A 20,700-nucleotide genomic window follows, 5' to 3' on the forward strand; every position below is an offset into this window, starting at 1 on the left:
AGGCAAGTTTGGTTGAGCGCTAGCTAAATGTGGTCAACCCCCAGAGTGTAGGAGAGAGTGGGAGGAGAAAGAGACTGCTCCCAGTAAGTGCTCTAGTGCAATGGTGAACGTGGGTTAGGCTGCTTCCCTCGTGTTTCCCAGGTCGGAATGGTCATTGCTGTTTGCTCAAGCAAAGCCAGGGCTTTCCTCCCAGAATAAGACTGAAGCCCTATTAAAACCACCTAATGACAACACAAATCACGTTGAACAGAAAATAACTTGTGTTCCCTGCTTGGGATTTTGAGGGTTGTGGGTTTTGTTCTACTTTTCCCTTTCCTAATTTGCCTGTGGGAAACTCTGCCTCTTCCCAGCCTTAGCAGCACAAGCACACAATAGCTTGTTGTCTTTTTGCCTGGAAGGAGTTGGTGAGTGTTTGAATAGTGGGAATTGAGTTTATTTTTCTTCTATACTTGAGCTCATTCATCACTACAGCATCCTAAAAGTGAGGATTTCCAAGAGCATTGGAATCTCCCTTCGTTTTTTTTTTCCTAAAAGATGTTCTGCATCTTAAATTTCAGACCCCAGCCCCTTGTTAGAATCACTAGCTAATACTGCAGTAAAATGCCAGCTTCAACCAAATGGATTCATGTGCCATTAAGCAAATATGAGCTGAGTAGAAAGGACTAGAAAGATCCCGTGATAATGTAGCCAGCTCAAATGCAAATGTAAAAGTCAATTATTTTTTATGTCAAAGAGACTTGGAAAGTTCAGTAAAAACAGTGAACAAGAACTGATGAAGAAATAGGCTGCACAGCTCCTGTACCCACTTACTATTATACAGGCATGCTTTGGACTTTAAGTGGAAATAAAAGTCCACACGATGCTTAGCAAAATTCAACTTAAAGCACTGCCTAAATCTGCCTGCTCTATGTAATGACTTCAGAGTTGTCTTGTTTCATTGTCCTAGGTTTCTGCCAGTACTGAACCAGATACTTGCCTACCAGAATACTGTGCCAGCAGCAACTTTTTCAGTTTCTCTCCTCTGAATAGCATTGGCAGATAGGAAGAACCATAAGACAGGAGACTGATTTTTGTTTTTGTGTGTGATTCTTTCAGATTAAAAAAAATCAGCAAGATCCAGCAAGGCACCCGAAGTCCTGCAGGTCTCCCAAGGCAGCTTGCCCTGGCAGAGCAATGCCTTGGGGGATTCCTGAGCCTTGGAGGATGCTCTCACCTCTTTAAGCTCCTTTGCCCTTCGGGAGCCTTACAGCTTCCATGCACGTTAAGAGGTTTAAAGGCAGGGTGTTGCTTCCCCACTCACAGCCTAGCCTTCTGGCTGGTGCCCCAGCTACACACCATGCTGCAAGAAGGGGTGCCGCACGCTCCCTGTGCTGGTGGGTGCAGGGGTGGGCATGGGAGCATGGAGCCCATCCCTCAGGGAGAAAGGGAGCTTCCAGCTTCTCGCTGGATTGTGCTGATCTTCAAGGGTTTTTTGCATTGACATGCAATGAATAATGAGCACAGAAACAATCTACTGCTTTTGGCAATAAGCACTGTTACTTGCTTCAAGCTCATTTAATCCACTTGGGAAGGGACAGCAGCAGAAACAAGGAAGGATGCTACTCTATACTTCTTTCTCCTTATTTTTGGGGGAGGCTTACTGAAAAATGTTGTGAAGTACCAGCAACAGCAGAAATGGGTTCTTGTTTCATCTCCACCAGTGGCAGCTTCCACAGTGTGTGCCTAGTGGCCAGGAAAACCTTGGAACCTCGTCTCTGTCCCTCCTTGCAGACCTCCCAGGTCACCTTCTGCCACCAGAAACCACTGTTGACTTTAAGTTGTGTCTGCAAGCATGAAAACAACATGTTGAAGTAGGTTAATTTTTAGTGGATCAGCTCCATAAATTTTAATCTTCCATTTTTATGGGAGAAAAACACCTGAACAATGACTGAAGGTACTTACCAAGAGCAGTCAGTTTGGTGCAGCAGTGAGAGAGAATGCTGGGAGCATTCATAGATCACTCACAGTACACACCAGCCTGGTATTGCTCTGAGATATGCTCATTTAACAGCTTAATCCACAGGAATACGCTGTGTGCAGCAGGATGAAAGAGTGAAGGAAACCCCTCAGGTCAAAGGCTCCAAAAACAGGGGACGTTTGCATTCAAAGCGGCATTCAGACCGAGCAGTCAGGGCAAAATTCTGCGCTGCTTTTCAAATATCTGGATTCAAATCTGCAGGCTGTGCTCTAGGTATGAAAATAATTGCTTTTAAAGGTAAAAACAAATGCCTCTGGGGTGGGAGCAGCAGGATGGAGATGGAGGAGCATGGTCCATTTGCACCCCGCATTCCTAACTCCCTTCCTCCCCCAGCATTTGTCAGGGAAGCTGGAGCCACCCTCCGAGTCCATCTAAGAACAGCCTCTGCCTTGTTGTGAAAGTGCAGGTCACAAACCCTGCCATCTCTGCTGGGGTGGGAGGGGGGTGAAGGCAGCTCGAGACCTTCCTCCCCCTTCTGCTGCTCTCCTGCCTGGCTGTGGGACAAGCTGCCTGGGGAGTGCGATGGGGAGGGATGAGGAGGGTGGGAGGCAGGGAGAGGCACTGCCTGCAGACTGCTGCCCCCTGAACATTTTGAAGCCTTTGAACACGTCACAGACACAAACAATGTGGGTATGTGAAAATGGGGCAAGGACAGGCAGGGCAGAAGGACAGATGTGGCCGTCATGGCGGTGTGCTGTCGCATGAGGTAACTCGCGTATAACTCATCTTGGCACTAGCGAGCCCCCTCCTCCTGCGCTCGTATCGGCGGGAGCTGCAGCCGTGGGCCTGCCTGCCTGCCAGCAAACCCACGTGCAGCCACGACCGGATCTTCTCCACCTCCTACGATATTCTGAAAAAACTCCTGTGGTTGTGCTGTAGGCTGGGTTAGCTTGAGTCGCCTGCTCTAAAAATGCTGAAGTAGCCATGACAAACCTACTGGGGATGGTAAAAGGATGAGCTGGTGGCTTTCAGTTGCCTCAACCCGTCAGTTTGGGGGCTGGCTTTTGCAGGCAGCAGTGCCCTGGCCTGGCCCATCCATGACAACGCCTCACACTGGTCCCAGGCGGCCCCGTGGCCCAGGCTGGCCTGTCTGCCATGAGGGGCCAGCAATGGGCAGCAGCCCAGCCATCTTCTCCCCTGCTGTGGTGAGGTGCTTCTTGGCCTCCCCCAGAAGCTCTGCAGGTCCACCAGACAACCTGCAGAAATGGGTGCTGCATCGCAAGGCCCAGGCAGGGGAGCGGAGGAGGAGGAAGCAGAGCCCCAGCACTTCCAGGCCCCGCTAGCCTCTTGCAGGCATGGGTCAGAGCGATACAAATGGCACCAAGCTGAGCCAGGCTTTGATGGAGTAATGGTCAGGAGAAAGTGCAACATTTAAAAAGCTTAACTCTCCCTACAGATCATTAATTACTCGATCAAATTTCAAGCGGAAAGACTCCACAGGAATACAGAGAAGTGTTTCACCTCATAAGAGAAACACCAGGGCACTAATAAGTGTTCATTACTGAGAAGGGTCCATGTTCCTTCATGCAGAGAACGCTACATGATCATAAATGAACATTTTTCTGCATCTCTTCCATGAAATCTACTCAGGATGACTCTACTGAATTACCCCTGACCCCGTTTCTGGAGAGACTCCCACAGTGAGGCTCTACAAAACTTATGGAGATAAAACGAGAAATCCTCAGAGCACAATCCCTGCTCTGTTGTGGAATGTTTCATCTCTTTGTGCGGTGCTAAAGCACTGCCTTGCAGGCCTCAGGAACATAAACACTAATTACTATAGCTGTGCAACTGAAGCCATAAAGAAATTTACAGTATGACTAATAAGCAATTAGATGCTAAATTAAGAAGCAGAATTTGGTGGTCAATAGTCCATCAAAGGAGGAATAAAACCCCAAAGAAAACAGCTATGGTATTTTATGGGAGAAACATGTGTCTTAGAAAATGCCTCGATATGGCACTTACACACAGACAGTGCAAATAGCCTTGTGGTGCTGGCAATGACTTGACTTTATATGTATGCTTAGTCTGCCGACAACGTGATTGAAAAGAACTTTGGTGGTCATTCCATAGATGAAGACAGCAAAAGAAGAATAGATATACAACGTATAAGACTGATTAAATGTACAGAGCTGTGGCTGGGGTTCTTCTGATTCAAGCTGCTGGACAGTGAAGGCATGATTCAGTTGCCTAAATACAGTTGCATTGGGTCCCTCTTGATTTAGCCACCCAAACATAAGGTGCTTCCCCAGGTGATTTATTACTGTCTTGGTAACAATGCAACTCAGGTATACGTGAAAAGAACTTGTTTGGCATGGACAGGGTTTGCAGGATTGAGTAAACTCTCTGTCATGTAGCATTTCGCAGACTCCCTTCTGAGTTTTCCCAGCTCACATCTGAAGCAGACAGAGCAGGAGATAGATTTGTTTCCAAAATTTTCTTTATTCTGTCTCATGTGGTAGTCTAGAGAGTTGTGTTGCCAGACTTAATTACTTTTCTGTTCTAATAAAACACAACTTAGACAGCCATGTGAAGAGACATGAGGAAGAGCGGGGTGAGGCCAGCTCAGTGCTGGCTGGCTCATGCTCCCCGCGCAGGCAGCAGCGCCGGCTGGCCAGGTTGCAAGGCCTTGCTTCCATTTTGCTTTGCTGCCACAGCTTCTGGCTGCCACAGAGTTAGTTGAACCCTTGGATTAGGGTATACATACAAATGCTCGTGTCTGACACAGATTGTTCAACCAAACACATCGACTTTCAAGCCAAATTTCAGTCTAGAACTTGCTTGACCTGCAGTCATCATGGGAGTGGGGACAGTGCGTTTCAGAAGTGGTTCCCAGTGTTCTTTTTCGACACCAGCACACAGAGTACAGGAAAATCACCCAGCAGCCTTGTAAAGTGCATCTTACGCAATTTGTTAACTGAAAATTGTCTGAGACATTGATAAATCCAATTTGATCTAAATTACACAGTGATAGCTGAACTCCATCCTGTATCACAATAGTGGGCTTTTGATAGGGTCAGTGAACATTTTCTTTGTAGATCTATCTTTTCAATGTTAACGTGTTTTTTTTAGTTCACTGATGCTGTTGTGCAGCTGCTGTCCTATAGCAGTAAGACTTGAGTATCCTCAGCAACGTGAGAGGGAACTGGGGCTGGCAGGCCCAGAATTGCTGCAGGCAAACCAAGCAAATGAAATATGCGACTAGATATGAAATCCATGTGTGCTATGAGTGATAAAACAAGGGAGTTTTGTTTTGTTTTGTTTTGAATCTGACTCATGCATTCATTTCCTCTGTGTAGGGCACCACACAGGTGAGAACTACTTAATTTTCAGTAACTAGAAGACTTTTCCCCCAGATGGAACTTCCTTGGTCAATATCTGCTGGCACATAGCCTGGGGATTTTCAAATATTATTCTAAAATAGTTTCTGAAGTAGGAGGGGGCTTTAAAAGGGAATTAAGCTGAATATTTCTGAACAGATCAGCTAAGCCTGTAATAAGTGTGTCACCTCCTAACAGTGGAATATCAATGGTGAGATCTGCAGGAGTGCCTCAGCACTGCTGAGAGGGAACCAGAACATTATGGTGGCACCAAGAAGTCTTTGTAGCATTCAAACACTTTTGCTGGCCAACTTCTGTAACTACGTCTGATCTTTGCTTAGAGATACACACTTTCCTAGTGTGCTTACTCTGGGGGTCCTGGCAAGGGTCAGAGAACATGGTCCAAAGACAAATACAGACAAAGCCTTTGCTTGTGGAGTGGGAAGAGAAAGTTTCATAGCTGAGAAGGTTCCTTCATACCCTCCAGGGCAGGAGACACCAGCTCCACCCCTTAGCTCTCTGCCTTTATCAAATTTCCCATTTGTGGCTGTTGCTTGAAGAGCCATTGTCAAGCTTCTCTCCAACCACCACATTTCCCATCAACTCCTTTTAAAGGAGCATTGGAGCCAACAACGCTCCAGCTCCTTCCCCCGTTCTGTCACCTCTTCATAAAGCAGCACAACAGCGGTCTTCCACCACTGCTTTCTCCTGGGCAAAACATCTGAGCCTTCTGGGCTGCTTCCTTCTCTCTAGCAGGGCAGTGTGCCCAAGCCTGGTGAGGGCAGGTTACCCAGAGCTTAGAGGCTTTGGGGAAGATTGGCACCGTGGTTGTTGTCCAGGGTCCACCCTCTGGCAGGGAGACAACTAAACACATGTTCAGCCTCCACAGTGCATAAGGTAAGGCCAGAGGTAAACACAACATAGGGTTTTGTTTTGTTTTGTTTTGTTTTTTTACTCTGTACAGGGTCATGGTGCTGTGAACAAGGCAAGGTGTGGCATCTTCTGTGACATAAAGGGGCACTATAACATCACAAATGATCCATTCTCTGCTTGGAGACCCTAAGGTACATGTGAAGGTCGTTAATTCTTCTAGTGAAGCCTACTGTGTTTTGTAATTTATGTGAGGTGAACCACACAAACTTCAGCTACTTTTATCTACCGATCCAGTCCCCCCATTGCCCTGAGTTACTTTCTAATGCAGCCACAGCTCCACTAGCACAAAGATCACTCAACAACAAGCAAAACTCTGGCAAATACTCTGCTGGGAAGATGGCGGGGAGGCCAACAAAGCAACCTGCAGCAATTCTGCTCAGACTGCTCAGGTTTCTGCTCCATGCCGGCAGCCCCAACCAGCCTGACTCAAAATAGAAGACATACAAGGTGTACCTTTCTCTCCAAATCACAGCTTTCCTAGCAGTCTGACTTACTCTGCTTGGACACGTTAGCTGGATCAGGCTGCATCAACAGGATCATAAACATTGGTACTAAAAATTAAATACATTGGTACTTTAATCTTTCTTTCACATCAGTATTTTATGGAGGCATTCATTTATGATGATATCCTGAAAGTGTACTTATGCAAGGAGGATGCTAGAGGCAGAAAGGACTTGTGTGAGTTTTTTTCTACTCCATACTTCCAAGACAACTCTGGGCAAATGACTACTGCTTCTCTGTTTCTCTGTTCCCCAACTGTTCACAATAGGGATCAGAGAACTTCATAGCTTGTGGGAGCAACTAGGAGGAGTCCAAGAAGAAGGAAACTGCTGTTTCCTTTCTGGATATTACCAACAGGCTGTTGGGTTTTTATGTTTCTTTGTGAGGAGCTCTTTAGATTGAGCTAGATCCTTAATTGAATCAGCCACATGTGGTTCCTAATGAACAGAGATGGAGATGGATGAGGATGAGGATGAGGATGAGGATGAGGAATCTGCTTGAGTTCCCAAGCACCCCGCTGAAGATGACAAGAAAGGCAACAGGAAGCACTTCCTTGTGGAAAGAGCAGCAGGGAGGCTGCAGAATATCCCTCACTGAAGGTCCTAAGGTGGACAGCAGACAAACTGCTGTCAGCAATGTGGCCCGAATATTTGGGTTTGCCCTGGGACAGGAAGCTGGACAAAATGATATCTCAGAATCCCTTCCAGACCTATTTTTCCCAAGTACATAGTGCCATTTAATGCTAACCTTGTTGTTACTGGGAGAGAGGCCACATAACAATTTCTTCTGGACAAGAAAACAGGATTTATTGAATGATGCTGTTCTGTACTGATTACATGATATGATAGCACTTGTCAAAATTCCCAGTGACTGTACTCTAACCTCTTTTTGCCCCCCAAATCACTAACAACCTCAATCAATGTGAAGCTATCAGAAGGCTACAGGGATATGGAGAGCTTAGTGTTTTGGTGAAATATCGGGGCATGTATGTTAAAATGAATTCTAGAAACTTTCCAGAAACTGAGCTGTATTAATTATGAACAATTTAGGCTTAACCAGCATATATATATCTTTGAAGATTCTGGACAGTTTGTAGCTGATATGCCTTTAAAAATGAACTAAAATCAGACTGTACGTCATTCTTTATAAACAAAAATTGCATATGAATATGAAATTGATTGAAAAAAAGCAATGCATGTGGATATCAACAGTGTCAAAATTTAGTGCTTTTCTCACCTAAAATCTGCAGGAGTTCATCAGTTACCTGTCTTAGCTTTGGATCTGGTGAGTTATATTCTCAAAGTCAAACTCACTTAAAAGCACACTGACAGGTGACATTATTAGGCACACCCCTACTAAGGAGTTGTTGGTTATTGAAGTTTAAATTAAATCAAAATGCTTAAATGTTACTCCTCTGAATGCCTGGCAGCCCCAATTTTTCTAGAGGAGATCTAATAAATAAATGGTGAGGCTGTGGGAACTGTTTCAGGATTTGACTTATAAATAACAGCACAATGCCTGAAATTCTTTTTAGGGACTGTTCTTTCACCAGATCTTGTCAGAACAGATAATTATGCCAGTTATAGATAAAATTTTAAAGAGACATCTAATATGTTCCAAATAAATCTGAGACTTGCATGTATTAGGTTGGAAAAAACAACAACAACAACAAACTTTGAACAGCATTAGTTTTTAAATATTCATGAACAAGTATCTGAAAAGATGGTGGGTTTAAGATAAACAGCTGTATCACAACAATCATCGTGATCAACTAATTTAAAGTGTCCTCACAGGAGGTAAACAAATGTAAAACGGAAACCATAAAATATCCGAATGTACACATCACTCCCATGAGCAGGGACGAGGTGGGAATCAGATGGAACTGACACTATTATTCAGAATTACGCTGTCATAAACCCAAGCTAGCACTCTGAAGGACCATTCATCAAAATAAGCACTCCTTTCCCTTCCTCATGTTAGAAATGGCCCCTCTTTTGTCTTAGAAGCACAGGATTTGATGAAGTAAGCAGTGCAGCTTTCTGCCAACACACACTTCTCCAAAACTGGAAGAATAACTTACCATGACTAACGTTAGGCCATTTTAGCTTTAGCAGACCAGAAAAACTCATCTATTAGATATCAATTATATCCAACTCTCTAAGAATTTTAAACAGCTTATAAGTGAAGTAATTAAGTGTATGTTTAGTTTCTACTCTTGTTCCTGCAGAGGTACTGAGAAGGCACCAGTTTGACATGCTAGGAAAATAAAACTGTCAGCATGGGAAATTATGGGAAAAAAAAAAAGCCCTACCAGCATAAATAAAGAAAACCCTCTGCACAGATCAGCAGCCACAGCATAGATGTCCATGCCCAAGAGCTCTGCAACTGAATTTACTGAGCAGCTGACTATCTTGCTGGCGAGGATAATGGCATGGGTGAGGATAATAACCCTCCGCTAAGGGTAGGAGACTGCGAGGGCTTCCCCAGCAGCACGGCGGTGCAGAGCGCGCACACAAATCCCACCAGTCCCCTGGGAACAATTGCCCCAGCACCCAGAGAGCTCCGGCTGCTCTACCAAACCTCAGAGCAAAAACAGCTTCTGCCCGAGGCTGTCTTGCATCAGATGGTCTGTAAATTCATAGAGATTAGTGATTTTAGCCCAGCACCTGATGCTGGGAAACTAGGAGTCTCCAAAATTGAAATCTGACAGAAGGTAATAGCCCTTGGTAGCCAGTCACCAGCAGATTGACTCAGAGTTGAGGCCAGGTCACAGTGTGGCATCAGAAAGAGAGCAAAAAATACTGGATTCAAAAACATTAGTAACAAGTTTTTAATCTCCGATCCTTCTCAGAAAGCAGCAAAATTCTCATCATATATAGAAATATTTATTTGCTAGATTAACACTCTAAGCGTGCAAGACATGCAGTCATTCCTATCACTTAAGGAAAAAAAAAAACACCTTGAATTCTTGCCAGGGAATCCGAGCACCATAGTGGGACACCTGAGGTGTCTGCAAATCTGCAACAACTGTTTGGAAACAATATATTCTGCTACACTTTGATCTCTCAAATCTCAGCCGTAAGGACTAGCTGTTTCTTATGAGATCCTTCTGAAGCCATAAGCTTTCTCTTCTCTACCCATTGCCCAAGGGGCACTATTTGGTATAGGAGATCCTGCCCTAGCATACTAAAACTAGCCTTTTAGCATGATGAAAAAAAACGTATGCTGACATTTCTGAATCTCTTAGTGTATTTTGGATGGCAGCTGTCTTAAAAGTACACATTATTACTTAAAAGTACACTTTACAGTTATTTCTAGTGGAACAAAGCACTTTGCAGCTGGCATGACTACCAGAGGACAGTCAAGTCACCAGGCAAGGTGGGGATAAGTCAGTGAATTGTACTCTAAAATGTTTGCTGCTTTATTACAAAATTAGAAACAAAACCCAGAAACCCTTACAACCCTTACCCCACACACCCCACACCCCACTCCCTCCCCCCCCCAAAAAAAAAACATACAAAAAACAACAACAAACAGCATCAACAAAACAATGAAATCTACCTGATGCATCTTTCTTTTTTTTTTCTTTTTTTTTTTTTCATTCCTCTAGTTTTTAGATGGCATCATTTCTGGACATCTTTCCCAGTTAGTTGGCTGAGTTGAGTGTCCCCTTTGACATGCTCTGCTCCTCAGAAGCAGCCTATCACCCTGTATAGTGCTAATTATACACCTACTTTAACAGCACGTTGCATACAAAACAGCGTCAAAGAAGCTCCTGAACACCACTTCTCTCCTTTCCTACCCTTTTGTTCAATGATATCTTTATATTCTAGCATTGTCTGTGTTAAAAACGAAACAGTTGCAAAGACCTTAGTATATTAATGCAATTAGAAGATTTTTTCCCTTCCCTGGGCTTTAATCTCAGCAAAAATTAAAGAGTCACAGTGATTTATGCAAAAAGTTACTTTAGCTAGTGTTGGATATACAGGGAAAAGTGTAAGGACAGGAGAAGCACGTAGTAATACTTACTCACAATACCCTAGCAGCTACCAGTGAGGGAATTCTTAACCCTGAGAGGGTGCCTGAGTGTTTAACAGCCTTTGATAGATTTTCCTTTCCTCTGAATTTTGCAGTGCTGTTTAAATAGCTTATTTCTACATAAATTTCTTACTGGCGTAACTCTATTCAGTTTGTTATGAATTTTCAGAAACCACATCCCAAAAGAAACAATTACCATAAAAATATCTTATTAGTTCTAGTCTTCAGTTTTCTCTGAGGAATTAATAAAGATTAAACCTGACACATTCATATGACAGACATGGAACATGAGGCTTAGAGTTCATAATAATACCCCTCCATGCTATTTCTGATGGAAACCTCGGGACAGCTACTCTATTTTTAAAAAATTAAGATGTGAAATGTTTCTGGGAATCTTTGGCAGGGATAAAAGCAGCAAGACTTTGATTTGGAGGACCTGAATATATAATGTTCACAGGTTCACAACCGTGACAAAATACAGTTTTGAATGAAAAGGACTATGATTTCACTGGTAGAGAAATATGAAATGTAACATATTTATATATATACATATATAAAATACAAAAAAAAGTCATATGACCAAAATACGGCAGATTTCTGAAATAATTCATTTTCTGCAAATTGATCAATTGTTGGGATAGGTCATCTAAAGCCTATTAGAGTACCTCTTTAATAATCTGTTAATATAATTTCAATTTAATTGCAATTAGAAGACAGATTGCTGAGAGAAGCTGAGGGATCCCTGTCTGTGGAAGTGTTTTAAATAACTTTGACAAGCTTGTCAGGAATGAGACAGCATAAGTAAAGTAAGGAATGGACTAGCAAACCTCTCATGTTCCCCTTCACACTCCTATTTCTATAACCCCATGATTACTAGGTGATTATTACACAGATTTGTTTCAGAAGTAACATACATCTCCTAAAGTCTTCAATTTCAGAAAATATATTCTAGGTCTTAAAAGGCTGCAACTTAAAAAGAAACGGACCAAAACCAGACAAATACTACCATCATCTGCGTGAAGTGGATTACAATGTCATACAAGAAAGCTGAGTGTCTTTCTGTATTCACCAATAATAAACTTAAGACATGCTTTATAAGCAAAATAGAAAACATTTTCATTATATGAAAGATGTCGTTTAATTAGGAAAATTTTGGTTCTGTTTTTCGTCAGATGCATCCTTAAGTCCAGTTGCTACCAAGAAGTCAGGAAATTCTAAAGGTAGCTCCACCTCTGACAGTTTAACTGAAATTATAACTGATAAGGTTTTATATGTCTTTTTTTAATAGAACCCCCTTGTTCGTTTTGAATCATATACTTGAGTAAGATTAAAAGATTAAAAGATCTGTCAGAAGAAATAAAGCCATAGAAGCCTGCCTTCATTTCCTTGGCTTTTAGAGGAGTATGTTGAATTAACACCTCATGTTGTAGCTAGAAAGATAATTTGTACAGAAAGATCATTTGTACAGGTAGCTAGGAACATTGGAACACTACTCTGCACTGGTGTGGCCTCACCTTGAGTACTGTGTGCTGTTTTTTACACCACAGTATAAGAAAGACATAAAAATAGTAGAGTGTATCCAAAGGAGGGCTACAAAGATGGTGACGGGTCTAGAGGGTAAGACCTCTCTATGGAGCGGTTGAGGAGCGGCTGAGGTCCCTTGATTTGTCCTGCCCAGAGCAGAGCAGGCTGAGGGGAGGCCTCATGGCGGCCTGCAGCTCCCTCACGAGGGGAGCACAGGGGCAGGCGCTGAGCTCTGCTCTCTGGGGACAGTGACAGGACCCGAGGAAACGGCATGGGACTGGGACAGGGGAGGGTCAGGCTGGGTGTTAGGGAAAGGGTCTGCACCCAGAGGGGGGTCAGGCACTGGGACAGGCTCCCCAGGGACGTGGTCACGGCACCCAGCCTGCTGGAGTTCAAGAAGTGTTTGGACAAGGCTTTCAGACATAGGGTCTGATTTTCGGGTGGTCCTGTGTGTGGCCAGTACTTGGACTCGATGACCTCTGTGGGTCCTTTCCCACTGAGGATATTCTGTGATTATCTGATTCTGTGTTAGTCAAAGTCAACCTACGGAAACGATCAGCAAAGCCAGCCCAGAATAAAACTGGCTTGCAGTTGAGACTTAATTTGCATTAGGATTAATGCTGGAATAAAAAAGGCAATTTGTTTTAATTGCATGAGCGTGGTTCCCGACTGCCTTGGCAGCAGTAGCCTGGACACACTCTTTGTGCCTTCTCCCACAGGGAGCAGTTACTCTGCTGGATGGTATCTCTACAACCATCATAGTAAATATTTACCACCACCAAACCATCAGAATACATAACTCCTACACAACTACATCCAATAATATGATGTCCTCCTCCTGAAGGACAAACACTCTTACGAAAACCAAGGACATGAATGGAATAACCATCCTCTTTCCTGACTTCTGGCAATGTTAAGTAACCCTTGATTTCATGACTTACAACATGGCACCTGGTCACTGCAGGCAATTGATTGACTTCTTTTTAAGCAGCTTCAAGCTGACCATGAAGACAGATAAAAAGTCCTACAAGATTTGTTTCAAGGCATGCCTCCACCAGTAGCCCAGGAATCTGCCGGCCTGCTACCTACCAAGCAATGCCTGTAACAGAGCAACTTCTCGAGGCACTTACCTGCTCTCAGAAGAGCAAACGTGTCTCCCCTTATGTTCAATGGTGACAAGATTGCATGTAGGTTCAGACCCCTCAAGAAAGTGCTCAGCATGATGAAGGAAATTAGCACTGAAGCCAGCAAGCCAACAACAATCCAGTTCTTCCATTCTTTTCTTCTTCAAAATATTAACTTCTGCAGGCCAGGCCACATCACCACCAGTAAAAGCAGTATCTACTTCTTACCATTTTGGCCCTATTAATCTCAGACATATTAGCACACTCCTGCGATTTCTTACTATACACCTCAATATTTGTGGTTGTGCAATAAAATGCAATTACATGGTGTTTTTTTTAAACCAACTAAAATAAAAACATACATTACAAATTCCAAGAAGAGATTATGCCAATAGTTTTGTTTCCACATTTTATTATGGTAAATGTCCTATGTTTTAACATACATAATACACATTAGCTTTAAAAAGATTAGATACTCACAATTCCAGATATGTTTATGGATCTTTTTAAAATTGTAGATGTATCAGATCAGTTTGTTCCATGAATTCTGAACATTGCCCCTAGAGACTGCAAACATGATAAAGCAATCAGATTTGGGACTGATGGGAAGGATTGAGACTTGTTTCTAATCTATCAAAGATTTCAAATAACCTATGCAAATGTAGAGCAGCACTTTTCAACTAGTAATATATCAATTCTGTGTAAAAGTACATTGTTTTCAGAATCCTGAAAAACACATAAGTAATATAAAACTCAAACTTAAAATCCAGTGAGTGCAAAAGAGCATTCTATTCAGCATAGAATTAAAAATAAAACATCCAAAATAATATTTTAAAAGGTCTGAAAATATCTAATTCTTCCTAGGAAAGCAAGACACACTGTTTTTTTTAAATCAATACGACATATCTCTCGTCCTTGTTTTTCTTTGTTGCTGCGATGTAAAAGGTCCTAAATTGAACCTAGCTGGAAAATTACTACTTAGGAGGTAGAAACTTATTTTCTTCCAGCAAAATGTGTTTTTACAGTATATCAGAACTATAAAACGCTGTCCTGAGTCAGTTAGCACCATTTACCTCTTCAGATTTAACTCCTGGTAAAATTTGATGTCTAATGCATGATTTCCAGTGTATGGACCTTATTTAGCACAGGACGCCCTAGTAAACGCACTAGTATTTTGTCTAATTTGGTTGTAAGTATCCCAAACAGTACCACTACTTCAAAAGAATATTCTTTGAAGAATAATTCATGCACCTACTCCCCCCTGCCACCTGCACAGGTTTCTCCCAGGTTTGCGGGTCATTTTCCCTTGTCCTTTCAGGTGTTTACAAACATGGTTCAGTGGGTGACATCGGTGGTAGGGGGCTGGTTGGGCCAGGTGATCTTGGAGGGGTTTTCCAACCCTAATGATTCTAGGATTGTTATGCGGCAGTGCCCTGGCTCCGTCAGGACTCACGTTACGGCACGGGGGGGCACACGGGGCGGGTGAGGAGGAGGCAGGGACACGAGCGACGAGGACGGCCGGCTGCCATGCTGCGGGGACACCCCGCGGGGCGGCGACACCCGCAGCGCCGCCATCGCTCCCTGCCTTCCCTCCCCTTCCTCCCTCCCTCCCCGCTGCGCGCCCGCGCGCCCCCCCCCTCCCGCGACGTGCGGGCACGCGCACGCACCCAGGCGCACGCGCGCGCGCCCTCGCTCCGTGACCCATTTCGGCGAACAAAGGATCTCGCTGCAAGCTCGGCCCGGCACCTAAAATGGCGCCGGCGCCTCCCCCCCCGCCAGCTCCGCGCGGGCACCACAGAGACGGGGCGGGCCGCGCCGGCCAGAGCGGCGCCTCGCCGCGGCCTCTCTAGGCGCGTCCCTTCCCCGTCTCGGTGGTGCGCGGGCGCTGTCGCGTCATGGCGGGCGAGGGCGGCTCTGAGGCGGGGAAGGTAATGGCGGCGTGGCGTCCGGCTGCGTGCGGACCGGCGGGCTTCTTTCTCTCCGTATCTTTTTTATTTTTTATTTTTATTTCCACGCGCTCCTCCACAGGGCTTTCTCGTTCGGGGCGAAATGCTGTCGTGACCCTCGAGCCTTCTTAAGAGCCATAATGGTGGCTGGAGTCGTAACAAACGATTTCACGTGTAGCAACAGGTGAAATCCTCTTTTAAAAGGGCGCATCATAGATGTAGCATGGGTGTCTTAGCCAGCAACGGTGGCGTATCGGATGACTTCTTCCAAAAGAGAGTACTTGAAATTGTTAGGAGATTAGAGCAGGCCTTTTTGTCCCACTTGCACAACGGGATTGTGTGGAAACAGCTGACAGCATAGATAAAATTATTGATGGGGGTTTCCTTACTTGTGTGCAAATCCAGCTGTTGCCAAAAGCTTGCCATCCCTCTTACCACAGCCGGGCATTGTTCACAGTGACTTCCCTCAAAGTTGCCAACCCTTTGTGGATGGTTTATGGTAGTATCCCATCTTTAAAATCCACTTTTTCCAACTACCAAAAAAAAAAGTTTAAAATCATTGTTAATGATTTTAGCTGGTACTGTTGCACGTGCAGTGTTTAATGATATTTAGTGGTTTAAAGTCAATGGAATGGTTGAAGACAATTATTGCGCCATCAGTAACAGATGAATTAGGAGGAAGAAGAGCAGATTCATTACAGTTCAGGCACCTTCACTGCGACCATGTTGTTTTGAGGCCTCTATATATGTAGTTTTCCATTCCTGCTTGTGACACCAATGTGCACTTGCAAGGATGTTCGTCAGGTGGGAGATATGAGGTGTAATCAATTTAGAGGATTCAGATCGTACTTAAGCCAGTGTAGGCATCTCAGAAATTAAAAACATATTTGTCAGTCCACAGTTGCATTTATGCATGGCAATATGTAATTGCCATTTGAAAATTAAGTAGAAATTTGACAGTAAAAAGCTAGTGTGGGTTACAAATGTGAGGCAGAGTGTGAAATAATTAGAGTAATTTTTACCGGTAGATTCATTTTGAAATCCATTTGTAGTATATAGATGAATTTAAATGAATAGCCCCTATGTTTAGGCATACACAGGTTTAGGTTAAAAATGATGTTTTTATTCTTTGTTTAATATAAGGTTCTTTGGTACCAGCATCTTCTCCAGTAATTTCTTTCCCTTTTTTTTTTTTTTTTTTTGAACACATGTATGTGCCTTTTCAGATATTAAAATTACAAGGCATAACCTTACCTGGTTGGTTGTAACCTCACCTGTTATACAACCTGATGTATGTTGGTTTTGAACAAAGGAACTGGGCTCCTAAGGGTTTTCTCCCTTCCTTTTTTGGGGGAATGTAAAGGAAGAATTGAAATAATCTTCAATGGGAAGGATAGAAGAACTATAAGCCACCAGGTTTATACAAAATGATGTTGCCTAAATCAATTGCTAACTAATTTAAAGCAGTTCTTGATACAGCTGTGCATATTCGCTATGTATGGTTATCTTTTGCTCCAATATAAATTGATTTTGCTCAAATACAAATATATTCCTGGGAGCAGGAAATCATCCAGTTTTTATTGTTGACTACTAAGATGAGTCAGTTTTACAGGGAAATTGGCTACTTCTACAAAAGTAGTTTTTAATTCATATTTTAATGTGTTTTTTTTTCCTTGCAGTCCTTTAAACTCCTAGGATTTCTTGATGTTAAAAATGTCCCGTGTGCACGAGAATCAGTGCTCTATGGCTCAGTGGGATCTTTAGTTTTGGGTCTTGGACACTTTTTAGCAACCAGTAAGTACTTACTCCTTTTGTTTCTTTGTATGTGTTATTTGTAAGGAGAAATTCATTCTTAATTTCTATTAAGCTTTATTAAAAATGGGAAGCCACCCTACTTTTTTCCTCTAATTTTTTGGAGCATTTTTGTTTCAGGTAGAGTGAAAAGATCCTGTGACTTTGCAGTCGGGGGCTTTATTTGCACAATGTTAGGATACTGGTATGTAAAATGCTTTTTGAATTTTGACAGACCTATGTTGGCTACTTTTGTGTGACCTTTCATGCTGTTTTTGAAACTCCATAAATGACTTGCCTAGCTAACTGCCCTCTTCCTTCTCCCCCAAATCATTTTTAAGGGAAAAAGAGTTCTATGCCTTCAACTTTTTATTTTCATGTATTTAAAAAACAAAACAGAATTTGCTCGTTTCTTGAATTCTCAGAGATCAGACCATCCAGTTATCTCCTTCTTTCTTTCTTTTTTTTCCTTCACATGTGCCATTCTTCTGCCCTAATTATAAAGGCAGCATATTAAACGTTCACGAGGTTAAGATCCAAATTATAAAAGTGAGCATTTTCCATTGGAATTGTATATCCTGTTTCTCGGTAGGAGCTGCCTAATGTTTGCCTTAAAGAAATAGCAGGTACCTTAGTATTTTCATTATGTGTTATTTCATAGTGAATTTTACTAACATTATCATATGTGGTTTCAAAATTTCAACTGGCTGAATAACTCTGATTTGGTACTGTCACACGTGTAAAGCAGGGAATCATGTTTTCTTTTTGTCTCCTCTAGGTTTTACTGCAGGTACAATTTAGCCAAACACAGGATCCGGCAACGAATGCTTAAAGAAGGAATGAGAAACAAAATTTTATTTGAAGGCAGTTCTTTTGATCCAGAAAAAAACCAAGCGGACAGTGAAAGAAGCAATTCGTAGTCTGCTCTAGAAGAATCTGTGGGCTAATACAGTTCTTGGAGAAGGTGGTCCAAAAATGGTGGTGTTCCCTGTAAATGTGTGAGGTAACTGATAAATCATGCTGATTTTCCTAGAAAATTCAAGTAAGAAATTCAGTGTTAAATCAGTATACAAGCCTTTCTTTGTTTCATGTATGTATGTATGTATATGACTACGTACACGGTCAGGAATGACCTCCATGGTTTTGGCTTGTTAAACATTTGGGAACTGATGTGGTCTGCTGCAGGGTCTTGGAGGATTAATGACAGCATTTTGGGACTGCTTTCACTTTATTTTAAACAGAATGGTTCATTTTAGCAAAGTTGTAATTACGTCTCATTTAAATACAGGAAAATATTTTCATCAGCTCTTCTCTGAGTAAATGCATCTTTCAGTGCTGCTGGTAAGTGTGCTGTTTGTAAAACAGGAGTATTTAAACAGTAAGTGAATGTCTTGCCTGTGCAAGGTGGATATCAGTAGCTTTTGTAAGATTTCAGCTGCAGAGCAGTGGGCAACTTCAAATAATCTATATATACTGTGAACTTCCATCTTTGTCTGTGCAAAACGAAGAATAAAACCATACTTCAGGAGGAATCTCAGGTATTTGTGTCATGTCTTTTGACTTGATTAAAAATCTTCTCTTTGAGAGATTTCCTTAACAATTGCTGGAATAATAGTTATATTACTTATAAGTAGTAAAGGTGAGCAGTTCATTGGAAAAGGCATGTTCTGTTAATATATTTTACTGTAAATCTTAAGATAAAAAATATAACTATATACTTTAAAGGAAACATTGTTTTATTGGGAAATAGTGTTAGATCTAATTGCATATAGGCAAAAAGATGAACGATGGCATAGTATTCCTTTGCTTGTATGCTTCTGTCTACACCAGTGAGAATTTTTTTGTTTTGTTTTTTACAAAATGATTTATAGTACATCATGTTACAAGCACCTTTTTGGTCTAAAGTCATTCACTGAGCAAAAATAGTACCCTCTACTTAGCCTGAGGGAGTTTGTGATCCGTCAGTGACTCAGGTTGGTGGCAGGCGTGTGGGGAGGGGAGTCCAGATGTAAACACCAGCATTGCTCTACTTATTTAATTTTGAAGTATGCTTGAGAGCACTAAACAAGCATGCTGTTTACACTAAGATAATTGAACTTTTACCCTCTCTGGTTTAGCTTCTTACAAGAAGAAAACAAACCTGCATTCTCTACCATTTCTTTTTGTTCCCTATTCCTCCTGTTTCTTCGGGAGGAAATAAAAGAATGAAGAGAAGTTTTATGGAGAACTTTTAGTTCAATGATTTATATTAAAAAGTCTCCAGAGAGCATGAGTTAGTGCAGTGAAACACTCTCTGTCCTCACTGGAAAATTCAAGCTCAGAATTTAACTCATAGCTAGCTCTAATTCACAAAATAAAATGTTTTCCCTAGTTTTATGCTAGGAGGTAAAGAGGAGAGAGAAGCTCCCTCTCTTTGGATTGTGTAGGAGGCGTTGCCTCATGAAGCCCTTTGAGTGGCAGTGGGAAACTGAGCGAGCCATGAGCAAGTACTTAGCAAGCTCCTATTTTAATACATGGTTGAGTTCTTTCCTATCTGACATAAGAAAAGGAGCTGCAACCTAAGCAGGGGGTCTTTTGGCTCTGAGGCCATAGTTCAGTTGGGGAGTTTAGAAAACAGAAGCATCTGGGTGAAAATCAGGTAAGTTGTTGAGAAAAGAACGTGGCTTTGTGCTGACAGGAAAGAGGGCAGCATGCATGTAAGGGCATCCTTCAAAATGCTTAAGTAGGGTGACCACAACGAGGGGAAAATGGGAGGATTAATTTCTCTACAGCGTTAATTGGTTAATTGGCTGTCCTTTTAGGCTACTGTATTTAAGGACATTAGCTCAATAGCAGCTGAACAACAGTATTAGTAATTCTGGCCAATAACAATCAAATTCTAGGTGTATCCGATTGCTTAAATCATCAGTCTAACGCTGCCTCCCTGTACAAGACATAAAATGAGTGTGCCAAATGTTAACAGAAAAATGGGGAAAGAGGTAATATGCAGGCAGTCTGGCCAACGTGTTTGAGTTTCATTATTTAAAAATCAAGGTAATATTGAGCCAACCAAAAGTCAGAACCTTTGCAGAATGGGGAGTGTGGGGGGGAGGAATCTGTGAGCAGGACTCAGCTGGCAGGAAAGGGGAGGGTCAGCAACAGCAGAGGAAAGAATGCAGATAGTTAAACATGGCACAAAAAAAGGCTGACAGCTCTTCAGAGTGCCAGCTACAGCTGCTTCTGCACCCGCTATGGAAAGTGGATTGAAAGTGACTGATGGGTGACAAACCCCTGTTGAAAGGATGAGCAACTTTGTGAGGGACAGGACAAAACCCCAAAATCTCTATTAGCTGTGGTAAATTAAGATAAATACACGCGAGAATAAAGATTATAGTAACTCAGCAGAAGTAATGTTAATGTTCAAAAACAAAATCCTAACTATTTCTTAAATTAGTGAGCTGTATTCTTATTAATACTTTCTGGTTTTTTGTTGTTTTGTTTTTTGTTGTTTTTTAGCTAAGTCATTC

The 20,700-nt window shown here is 42.4% G+C and overlaps 1 protein-coding gene across 1 annotated transcript; it reads left to right on the top strand.

Annotated features, from left to right (window-relative positions):
* The first annotated feature begins 15,143 nt into the window (after positions 1–15,143).
* LOC118253206 (cytochrome c oxidase assembly protein COX20, mitochondrial) lies at positions 15,144–18,726 on the top strand. Its single transcript, XM_035557359.2, has 4 exons — positions 15,144–15,385; positions 17,083–17,197; positions 17,336–17,399; positions 17,973–18,726. The coding sequence occupies exons 1-4, from the start codon at positions 15,353–15,355 to the stop codon at positions 18,112–18,114; spliced, it is 354 nt and encodes a 117-aa protein (XP_035413252.1). The 5' UTR covers positions 15,144–15,352; the 3' UTR covers positions 18,115–18,726.
* Positions 18,727–20,700: the final 1,974 nt, after the last annotated feature.

The sequence above is a fragment of the Cygnus atratus genome, chromosome 3 (genome assembly GCF_013377495.2).
Source record: "Cygnus atratus isolate AKBS03 ecotype Queensland, Australia chromosome 3, CAtr_DNAZoo_HiC_assembly, whole genome shotgun sequence".
Classification (NCBI taxonomy): domain Eukaryota; kingdom Metazoa; phylum Chordata; class Aves; order Anseriformes; family Anatidae; genus Cygnus; species Cygnus atratus.

What these genes read in the sequence shown, in the direction of transcription:
- LOC118253206 (XM_035557359.2), top strand. Translation starts at nt 15,353, where the DNA reads ATGGCGGGCGAGGGCGGCTCTGAGGCGGGGAAG. An exon ending in GCGGCTCTGAGGCGGGGAAG is followed by an intron (nt 15,386 to 17,082) that starts GTAATGGCGGCG and finishes TTTTCCTTGCAG; the next exon opens with TCCTTTAAACTCCTAGGATT. An exon ending in TGGACACTTTTTAGCAACCA is followed by an intron (nt 17,198 to 17,335) that starts GTAAGTACTTAC and finishes TTTTTGTTTCAG; the next exon opens with GTAGAGTGAAAAGATCCTGT.